The 11677-nt window shown below is 36.8% G+C and overlaps 1 protein-coding gene across 1 annotated transcript; it reads right to left on the minus strand.

Moving 5' to 3' along the window:
* Positions 1-372: 372 nt before the first annotated feature.
* Positions 373-11103, minus strand: LOC127539090 (GTPase IMAP family member 1-like). Its single transcript, XM_051963098.1, has 2 exons — positions 11050-11103; positions 373-10118 (listed from the first exon to the last, which is right to left on the minus strand). The coding sequence occupies exons 1-2, from the start codon at positions 11090-11092 to the stop codon at positions 9223-9225; spliced, it is 939 nt and encodes a 312-aa protein (XP_051819058.1). The 5' UTR covers positions 11093-11103; the 3' UTR covers positions 373-9222.
* Between the last annotated feature and the right edge of the window lie 574 nt (positions 11104-11677).

Genomic DNA, 11677 nt, shown 5'->3' on the forward strand with positions numbered 1-11677 from the left:
AGTTCCTTTTTAATGTCCTGACCCAGTTTCTCCATTGTCCTAGCTGCCTCAGGTCATAACCTTTCCCTTTTAATGTTTGATTTAGTTTGATAGGATGTTTGATAGGCTATACTTTAGGCTACACTTATTCCCTCTTAATGTTTAATGGGATAAAGGTCTTAATCCATTTTAGATATTATGAGAATATCAGGAGCCTCTCCAGTACTTCTCATTATGTCATCCTAGGTGCCTCTCCCCATTAGGTTATCCCCATCCAGGGACCTCCCCCATTATGTCATTATTCTTGTTATCCTATAAAAAAGCTTACTGTCTGATACTGTTATGTTAATTTAGGAAAGGATTCGCTCCTATAAATGACACTTTCTGACTCAGTTTAAGCGAAAGTAAAATTTAATTATACAATACACAGAATAGATTGCCTACAATAACAACCAATACAGTAAATAATACATAAAAGACAAAGAAAAAGGAGAAATATGATTAAAATAGAAATCCAAGAAAGCATCACCCGTCCAAAGGAGCACCGTCTCTAAGTTGCAATTCTTAAGTTGCAGCAGACTGGGAAACCTCGAATGAACAGCCTTTGAATTCCAAATGGGGAGAGAGCCCAGGTGGGTGAGGTTCCAACTACGATTAAAACTGGACTGAATTTATAGTGCTTGAAAACAAAGTAGGCACAGAGCCAACTTGCTTACATATAGAAAGTTAGGTATAGGAGAAGGAAATGCCAGATGGGCTTCCAAGATATGACTTGATTAATGTAGATGTCAGGGAGGGGGCTAACCCCCTAACTTTTGATGGGAATTAGGAACTGTTGCAGGGGAAAGTATAGAGGGAATATATTCATTCCAAGCATGGGGAAGATGAGGAAGAGTACAAAGGTCAGTTTGGCCAGCTCAGAGGGAAGTAATGGGGAATAAGGCCTGGAAGAAATGTTGCTAAAGTCTTCCTGAGATTTACTGATGTGACAAGAAATGGGTCTTGGCCCAGTCTGGCAGTCAAAAGGCCTGGAATGTGACTGAACAGGTGAAGGAGGCCTGCTACCTGCATGAGAGTTGGTCTCTCTTCGTTTTCCCCACCCACTCATCTACATAGAAAAACAGAAGAGCCTTAAGATTCAAAAACTGGGGAAACCTTAACTACAAGCTACAGAGGGTCATTCCATAGGTACCAGTAACCCTTACCTGGTTTACGGTCTAGCCTTTAAAGATTAAGACTGGAAGGTAAATATAATACTTGCCACAAGCTAGGATTTGCTGTCTAAATGAAAGATGTGTCACTGAACCAGAAAGAGGAGTCCAAAGAAAAAGACCAAGAACTTTTACTAACTGGGAGGATCCCAACTCTTTGCTCTTTGGTAGTGTTGGATAAACTACAGACAGACTGTTCTCTTTTAGATTTTATAATTTAAAATATAATAAAACTAGTTTATTTATGAATATAAAACCATTCTAAGGGAGAATGCAAAAAGAGTGCCAAGACCAGCATTTGCTTGCATCTGAGGCAATCACTTGGGGCTGAGAATGTCACATTGGAAAGATGAGAAGTCTCTAACTAAGATCCTGTATGAGGATAAAACTGAAAAATCCAAGGAAAGATTTTTTTGATGGTCCCAAACAAGGGTTTCTATCTTTTTTAAAAAAGAAGTAGGAAGAGCCTTTAAGGCTTTAAGTCAAAAGTGAATGGAAGCACCTGCTCTTCTCTTAAGGAAGCGGTGGGGGAAAGGAGGGAAAAAGTTGGAACAAAAGGATTTGCAAATGTCAATGCTGAAAAATTACCTATGTATATATCTTGTAAATAAAAATCTATAATTTAAAAAATTATTTAAAAAAAAGAATTTAGTTATTTATTACCTCCATCACACAATGTACCTCTCTCCCTTAAAAATGTCTTCTATACCATGGGTTCAGATATCCAAAGAATTATGAGAAGCTTATCAAGAAGTGTGCGGAATATCTGACTAATATCTTATCCTATTGAAATATTTCCAAAGCAGCAGTGTTAATTTTTTTTAATGGTTTAGACAAGGCTGGAGAGAAAAGGAAGCAGCTTTTAAAATCTGAGTTTAAATCCCAACTTTGCTATTTACTACCTGTATAACACTGAGCAACTTGTTTAACTTCTCTGGAAATCAGTTTTCTTCATCTATAAACTGAAGGGTTTATACTTGGGTGATATGTAAAATTCCTTCTACTCTACAGCCTATGATCTGTAAAATGGCATAATTATGTTTCCACTACAGATCTCACAGGCTTGTTGCAAGAAAAAATTCCTTGTAAATCTTGTAGAATATGATGAATATTTGTGTTATTTATCCAATCTTTTTGCCTATGTTTCCAACACACTTTCTCATACGTGCCTCAACCTGTCTCCTCATTGCTCTCTCATATTTAACTGACCTATTCTTGTCCATACTGTCTTCTCCCTCTCTGAGAATGTTTATCTCCTCTCCTCTCCTCCAAATCCTTGTCATCTACCTGGATTCAAATATCCCATGCCTTCCATGAAGCTTTTCAAACTTTGAAAAAATAGAGCAAGAAAGGAGAAACAGAATCTCTCATTTTCTAAAACAAATAGAAAGCCATATTTAACAAGTCTCCCTTCTCTCTTCTTATTCAGTTCCATAGAATGTCAAAAAACTTGCCAAATACATTTCTGGAAAGTAAAAGTCAATGTATCCTGGATCTTGGGAGAAAACTTAATTTCTGTTTCATTTCTGGTTCTTTCTTCAGATAAAAGGGAAAACAGAAGATGGAGAGCCATGTAGCAACACAGAAGTTGCTGCCAAACAGGTGGCCCAAGGAGATGGTGAAAATTTTTCATAATAAAGGCTTTTGACTAAAAAAGAGTAATACTAAGTCTGCCTATGAACAACTTAAGCTGGCCTTATATAAAGACTGGTGACCTAGATAATATGATATCAGAGTACCAGGAAAGTTTCCCTTGACCCTCAAATCTATCCCTCACCCACCTTGCACAAGGCCCGAAATTCCATCAATATTGTTCCTTCAATGCCTTGCAAGACATTGAAAATACAAATATACTTTGACCAAACATTAAGCTGGAGATCCTAAGGCTTTATATTTACTAGTTGAGTGACTCTGGGCAAGTCACCTAACTCTTTTTGCCTCGGTTTTCTTGTCTGTAAAATGAGCTGAAAAAGGAAATGGCAAAAAAAAAAAAAAAAAAAAAAACCCATTCCAGTTTCTTTGCCAAGAAACCTAAATGGGGTCAGGAAGAGTCTGCCATGGCTAAACCAGTGAAATAACAAATACAAGGCTTTAGGGGAAGGGGATCTACTTTTCATTTGCATTCTCCCCAAACCCCTTGAGATCACTTAAAATGGGGTCAGGGGAGAGGAAGTGAAAGGGAACAGAAAGGGATAAGTTGAGAGGCAGCACAATATTATGGGGAAAGTATTGATAACATAGACAGAAGACAGATCTGGCTCTGATACTTAACTAACTGTATGATTCTAGGCAAATCACTTAAGAGCAACAGCATAAGTAAGAAGGGACAAGATAGTCAATATTAAAGGGTAACAGTTGCTGATAAAGAAATTCATGACTGAGCTGAGTTGGGGAGTATTTGTGCCTATCTCTCTACTAGATATGTCCATAAAATATGGGGAATGGGAAGAGTGGAAAGGAGTACAGGTGGAGAGAGACAGGGAAGAGAAGAGAGATTGATCAAAATAAGATGGAACACAGTGCAATTAATTCCCTCCTCTATGATGCTTTCTTTGTTCTTGCTAGGTAGAATTATCTCTTCAGACTCTGAACACAGCTGGCACTTTGTTATTAAATATCTAATGAATTATCATATTCTATTTTGTTTCATAATCATATATGTTCATATCTTATCTTACCTGATAGATTGTAAGCTCCCTAAAGGCAAGCATCTTATCTATCTTTGGAACTCAGAAGGCCTTGTATATATTGCTGTTTAATAGATTTTTGTTAACTGAATTGAATCAATAATGAAATAAATAGTTAACACCTTATCAAAGATTAATTTGACGGATCAACAGAGAGATCACAGAAAAGAATCTTAAGGGGAAAAAATCTAGGACATGCAAGAGTTGTTATAAGGAGTGTTGTAATAAATAAACAAAGGAAACTATTTGGAATACTAAGCCCAGATAGGATATCTAGGCAGGGAAGGATAAGGAGGCTGGATAATATAGCAATACTACAAGAACCTAGGAAAGGAGATTAAATAAGAAGATTTGTTAACAAATTTAAGGTATCCTAATTTCATGTCATTCACAAATTTGATAAGCATGACATCTAAATACACTGCCTGGCATATAATAACTTAGGTGGTGTGGTAGAAAGCGGTGGAGGAACTAAACAAAATTCAGGTTGTCCTTGATGGGAAAGCAATTAAAGTCCTGCCTTATTACATACTAGTTTAGCATAGTGCATGGCACATAATAAGTGCCTAGAAAATGCCATTTGACTTTTTGATCAGGTGATGCATCTGGATGAGTTCCATCTTTTCATTTATTTATTAAAAAATCATCTATTGAATAGTAAACAGCTGCCTAGCTCCATGCTACATCCCGGGCAGGGTCACAAAGCGGGTCACAAAGAACTCAGGTAACAGAACTGTGACTGTGATTGTGAGGAAGAGGGAAAAAGAGAGTTATCAATAGGAAACAGGAGGTAGCTATTAACAACAAATTATCTTTGCAATGAAGTCAAACTCAAATAAGAACAAATCTCTACAAAACCACAATTAACATTAACTATGTTATATTGTAGTTTTATTTTTTTCAATATTTTGCAATATATTTTAATCTGGCTTAGTCACATATGGGAGCATTTGACACCTGCTTTACAGTGTTACTGAGAATTACAGACATCTAAACTAAAGGGTGTAAATAAATGTAATTTCTACTCTAATTACCTTTTAAAAAAAGATAGAATGACAAATTCAAAAGTAGATATTAACCCTAAAGAGACAGAGAGTTATTGTGTAATCAAGGCACGAATATACAATTTGTTAACAGTGAAATCAACAATAAGACAAAACGTAATTATTTACAAAATTGGCATTTGAATGGTCATACACAGTCATCTGAAAAGTGACAGTGTGAGAGATTATTTTTCTTCATTTTTTGAAAATGATCCCCATGATCCCATCACTTGGAATAAGAAGTTCTTTTTGAAAGAATTTTTTTTTGTTTTCTTCACCAGATAAAAGTTACAATAATTTTCTTTTTAAAAAAGAAAAAGGAAGTTTCTCTCCTACTGTTCTCTTGATGTTGATTTCCAGATGTGATAAAATAACATCTTCATTTTCTCAAGCCCTGATTCTTGATAGACTTTCACTTCATAAAATTGACTTTATAATGTGTTTCTTTATAAAAATAAATTGATAATGTTCGAACAAAAACAGTTCTCCTGTTATTACCTTCTTTTTATTTTCTCTACAGTTTATATCACGGATATTTCTAAAATCTAGGCAACCAAGAATAGCAAATTGAGTCCTGATTTGTAGCAATTGTTGATTTCCAAAGAATAAATACTCATGCTAAAAACTTAATGATCAAGCTCTTGAGAGCCAGTTACAACTGGTTCCACCTTAGACCTAAGATAGAAATGCTTTATTCAAATAGTCTTTCTCTAGGAAATCATTTGACTACACAGATAGAAACAATTGTGTGGTGAAGAACCTCCAGACACAGCCTCTTAGAAGAAGAATTCCATCTCAATTCCTAGACTTATCCTGGGAAGAGCTAGTATATGTATTCTTGAGGAGTCCAGAAGCAAAGATTGGATTGATTCATGTTCCTTCAGTCAGAGGTGGTCTCTCAGAAATGGCAGAAGTTAGAGGAACTGATTCAAAGTGTGTCCCCTACATCATCAGTCTCTTGTGTCCACACTGTGCAAGATCTTGAGAAACAGGAGGCATCTTTTCATTATCACCCTTCTCCAACAGTCTAACATAAGTATCAGTTTGAAATATTGCTTCCTAAATCACTGTTCTCAGATGGGAATGAAGAGCCTTGTGGCCTGGATATATGTGAGGAGCAGGATTGGAGAGATAGAGGAGAAAGAGAAAAAATTTTGCTGATGTGACTCTGGCATCTAGAGGTGTAGTCTTCTACTCTTAAGTTAACAAAATGTTTGACTTACTTGTTGAACTGCTAGAGGATCCAAGGAAGAGAATTCATGGGAACAAGGACTATTGTTAGAATTAATCATTTGACTGAACATTTAAAATATAGATGTTATTTTTACAAGATTGCTCAAAGGTTGTTCTAAAATATAATTTTTGTTCATTGTTGTGAATAAACAAGTAGAGTATTCATGCAAAATAGACTATTTTGCAAATGTATTATAAATGCACAGATTGATATCTACCCAAGGCAAACAAAAGCTAATATGAGACTTCAAATAAAACGAACATTTTTGTTGAATTAAAACACTTATTGAATTTTAAAATAGTGATTTTAATGATGAATAAGTGTTTTATTTAAAAAATAAGCGAACAAAACTTTACTGAGAAAAGTGATGTGATAAAATCATTAAAATTAATCTTTAAAGCCCTTCTTGAGTTCCTCAAAAGCTATGAGACTATTTCTTTGTTTTTTTAAATCACTGCTTTTAAATTCAATATAATTCTACATCAAATGCATGGCTTATCCTACCTTAAGTAGAGCTATCTTCTATATTAGGCAGTTCCTATTTACTTACATGTTTGAATTCTTTTTATGAACTTATGATAAGTATTGCATATATGTGTGTATGTATACATATATGTGGGTGTATGTATACATATATATGGGTGTATGTATACACACACACACATATATATATACATATGTAAATTTTACTGAAACATATAATCATCATTAAATTTGTTTGTCCCTGAGTGTCTTAAAGCTAATCACAATAAAAATTAACACAAAACATGGTAAGACCTGCCAAATCATAGCAAATGTCTAGCCCATATTCCTAGTATTTAGTGGGTCTACACCTCTAAAATTATATCTTATGATCCCACCACTACTACCATAAATTTACCTTTAATAGTCAACTAAATGATCTAATTAGTTCAAAGCAAAGGTCTTTAATGAAATGATTTGCAAGAAAAGTATCAACAAAACATAACATTGCCCATAAGCCTGGAGCACACTCTCCAAAAGACACACACAGCTTCGGTAGGAAGATAGAATACACATAGAGAACACATGTAGAAAAGACAGGTGTGTTAGGAACACTTGGAAAGAGATGGATTTGAATTCACATCTCTGAAGATGCGAAGCCACTAATGGTTTTGTAATGGAGATAGACCAGTGAGAGTCCAGTCCTTGTGAGCACGTCCAGTATGCTCAGCACAAGATAGTTTCCCACCTGACTTTGGAGCATTTCCAGGTATTCTATTTCTGGTCCATTAACCATAAGGTGAAAAGACTGCTTTTTGATATGCTGCTGAGGTGAATGTGAGAGTGAATACAAGACTGCTAAGGGCACAGCTCAAATTTTTCTTCCTCTTCTTTCCTCCTCTAGATAAGAGAGACTTCAGCCCACCTCTGATTCAAAGATCCCAAGAAGCCAAGCGTGCATGGTTCTGCTAGTCCCAAGGGAAGCAATAGCAGTGACCTTCTGCCAGCTACTTAGCTCCCCACTTGATCTCATGGGAATCATGTTCTTTGGCACTTTGCACTTTCTTGCTCTTGGGTGAAGGAGTCTTAGAGTAGGCTACATGGCTGGGAGAAGGAGCTACAAAAGATCTGGAAGCCAGAGTCCCCGCCACATTTTGCAGACAGCTGAGAGAGGTGGGATCAGGGATCTGAGTGACATGTGCTTGCCTGATATAGCAGCTGATCTAGTGCATCAAAGAAGGAATGACCATGATTCGTCCAATGCCTTTCACATTCATAAAAGAACTTAGTGCTGAAAATGTTTGGCAGAAATTGTTTTGGAGTTAAACCCATTCTCCAAAAGGATAGAGTAATTATAGGAAAGCATGTGAACCCAGGTATTAGGCATAAAGTCCTGTAACTTCTGCCCTTGCTATATCTTCTCAGTAAATATCTCTTCCTAAAAGCTAACTGATAGTAATTTCTTACATGATACTCAAGTGTCAATCATTAAAGGATATCAATAATAAAAAAGATATAATAAATATAACTGGCAGTTAATAGTGAGTAGACACCAGAATGGGGGCTTTAGCAAATAACATTAGAGAAAGACATTCTTTCATTCTCTCAGGATTGAGATCCCACTCCTGAGGAAGAGACATAGATACCTTCACTTCTGGGGAAATAGCTCATTAGTGAAATTGGGATCAGAATTGGGATAAGAATTCCTAAAGTTTACATGGCTAGATGCGTAAATCACTCTCAATGAATATAAATTACATAGGATTTGTATTCATAATCATCAATTCCTTTTAATAATGGTCAGCCAAGAGACTTTAGGCTACATAGTATATGCCTTTATAGAAATAATAGACTTTAGTGAAATCTAACCAGTGTTTACTGTCTGTCTCCTATATACCTAACCCTGTCCTGGGATCTGTGAAAAAAAATAGAAGAGAAGCAGTGTAGGAAAGTAGAAAGAACTATGTCTGAAATGGGAAGATCTGGCTCTAACATTTGCATCTGTGTTACTAGGAGCAAGTTGACTTCTCTAAGTCATTTTCCTCATCTAGGAAAAAATATATAGATAATATACTTATATTACTTTCCTCAAAGAGTTGTGGAGAAACATTTAAGTTTTGTACAAATGTGGGCAATTGTAGCTATAGCCTTGCAGAGTCTAATGGAGGATTTTAAAGATCAAATGCCTATGAAAAGAAGCAGTATAAAACAGTAACTAGATCCATATATGAAAGGAAGTCAGGGAAGGGATTTCATAGATTTAGAGCTGGGAGGGACCTTAAAAATTATCTAGCCTTCCCACCCCCTCAACTGACAGATGAGGAAATTGAAATGCATTGAAATTAAATGATGTATCAGAATTCAGAGAGGTAGAACTAAATTTTGAACCTAAATGATCTGACTATAAATCCATTGCTATTTTAATGTATTAACTTCCCAGCATTGGCTGGGAAGGTTTCTTGAAGCAGATGAGACATGAATTAAACTTTTAATGCTATGCTTTAGATAGACTTACAAAAAGATGATAGATAACCATGAGATGATCATATTCAGAAGGCAATGTTCTTGACCAATTTTTCCTGATGACTATTAAAGATGATAGCAAGCTATTCATGACTGATGGTGTTCCACAAGCTGTTAAAAAAACTTCTGGGAGTCACTAGCCACAGGAAAAAGAAACCAATAACAGTGATGCTGAATTTCCATAGCATAGGATGAGATTTTCTTGATTCATTCAAAACTCTGAGAATCAGGAAGACTCCTGCCCCAGATCGCTGGGACCTTTTATTCTCTTCCTTAAACTTAGCCAGTTTCTCCCCAATTCTTCTGAACTTCTCCTCTGAATTGGTCTCTTGGAGCTCTTCCACTAAGCTGTAAACCTCATTAGTGTAATGTGTGCCCCTATTCTTCTGTACTAAGCTCTCCACGATTTCCATTAGTTTCTTCACTTGCTCTTCCTGCTCCCTCCCTGTGGCCCGATTGTTGAAGGCACAGACCCGGCCCCCACACTGTGCAACCAACTCTTTTAGGGCCTTGTTATCTGTGAATCTGAGGTAATCCTTCAGGGAGCCACTCCCAAGATCCTCCTTGCGGGTGAAGATGACCACTGTGTGCTTTATGACATTATTCCCAAAGATCTCCTTCACCTTCTTCATGGCGTCCTGGTCCTCCTTAGTGTAGCGACCTAGCTGGGTTACCAGGACTAGTGCATGGGGCCCCGGGGAGGAGAGGAGGTAACATCGAATGATTTCTTGAGAAATTAGACCTGGAGATGCTTCTAGGCTAAAGATATCAGGAGTATCAATGATTTCAATCTCTCCTCTATGCCAGCTCCCGCTCCCTTTGCTGCAGATTTTGGTCACTGGCATTGCCCCAAGCTTGGATACAAACACGTTCTCGCCAAGAATGCTGTTCCCTGTTGCACTTCTTCCAGTCCCTGTTTTCCCCACCAGTATTAACCTCAGCTTGGGCTCTTGTAGGGACTTCCTTTCCTCTTCTGAATCTGTAAGAAGCAAACTATATTAGCAACTCAAATCTACCTTTGGAGATGATCTGGGTACTAGGTGGGGCTCAATTTCTCCATTTAGCAATAAAACCCCCAATTTAACAATAGAATACTCACTGTGAAAACTAGTTCTAAGAACTGATTCCTCTATCTTCTTCTCAGTGTCCTCAGCCAGGATGTAGAATTGCCCTTGTCACTTAGGCTTGGCCCCCTTCAGCAATGCTCCATATTGTATCCTAGGCTCTAGATCTAATTCTTCCAGTGACACCTTGTAATCGCTCCAATACTGAATCCCTTCTCCTCTCTGAGTTTTGGTTTCTTTACTTGTCAACTCAATTTACCTGCCCAAAATTATTTCTATGGTCTCCTCCAGTTCTTACATTCTTTGAATCCATAGATATATACCTCGATCATAAGTTACATTATGAACTTGCTTTAAATATGACTTTTCTGTTAGTCAATAAAAAGTAATAATATATGACAGAGAAAGCTGAGTGACATAATGTGCTCTTCGTGGAGCTAGGAAGACCTGAACTCAAATCTTTCCTCAAGAACTAACTACCTATGTTTATGACCCTGGGCAAATCTCCTAAATGATCTCAACATCAGGTTCCTCACTTGGGATAATAACAACATATTATAAGGGAATGAAATAAGATAATGTGGATAAAGTGTTTCACAACCTTTAAAAGGCTAAGCTTGATACTTATTGCTAATATTGTGGTAGTTGTGTTACTAATCTTGAATCCCTCTCAAACACATGAGCTGACAGAGAACATGAAAAATAAAGATCTTATTACTCTAGGAAGAAGTAGGTATTTCCTGTTAGCCTTGACATGTTGGGGTGGGAGCAACCACACCAGCAGTTTTCTGTCCCCTAAAATTCTAGCTCAAAGTAGACATTTGCCTTTCAAAAAACATTCCTTACCATATGAATTTTCTTCATCTTTTACCACTTTTCTTCCTCTCATGTTTACCTGGAACAGCTACAGAAACATAAGATTTAAATAAATACGGGAAACTTTAGGTGAGTCATTCCTCTTGTCATTTTGAATCTGGACAAATAAAGGGCAGGGTAGAGACAATGAGTATGATTGGCAGTCAGTTACAGATATCTCATGGACTAAGTTTTTTATGCATAATAGGAAGTACACTGACATGGGATGTAGGAGGCCTTATCTCTAATTCTTCAGGACTTGAACAAGTTCATCTTTCTATCTCAGTCTCAGTTTCCTCATCTGTAACCTGCACTAAATAATCTCTCAGAATCCTTCTAGCTCTATGATCCTCTTTTCCATCAATGGGTACCTAAAATTTAATGGAATGTGATTCATTCGTTTAGGTAAGAATTTTCATCTTTTAAAATAAAAATGCCCAAATAGTCAATGACTATAGCAATCTAGTGTTTGACAAACCCAAAGACCCCAGCTTTTGGAATAAGAATTCACTATTTGGGGGCAGCTAGGTGGTGCAGTGGATAAATCACCAGCTCTGAAGTCAGGAGGACCTGAGTTCAAATCTGGGTCTCAGACACTTAACACTTCCTAGCTGTTCCT

The sequence above is a fragment of the Antechinus flavipes genome, chromosome 5 (genome assembly GCF_016432865.1).
Source record: "Antechinus flavipes isolate AdamAnt ecotype Samford, QLD, Australia chromosome 5, AdamAnt_v2, whole genome shotgun sequence".
Lineage (NCBI taxonomy): Eukaryota > Metazoa > Chordata > Mammalia > Dasyuromorphia > Dasyuridae > Antechinus > Antechinus flavipes.

Coding starts and splice junctions, on each gene's coding strand:
- LOC127539090 (XM_051963098.1), bottom strand. CDS start 11,092: ATGAGAGGAAGAAAAGTGGTAAAAGATGAAGAAAATTCATATG. Junction 10,119..11,049: donor AGATGAAGAAAATTCATATG/GTAAGGAATGTT, acceptor TGCTTCTTACAG/ATTCAGAAGAGGAAAGGAAG.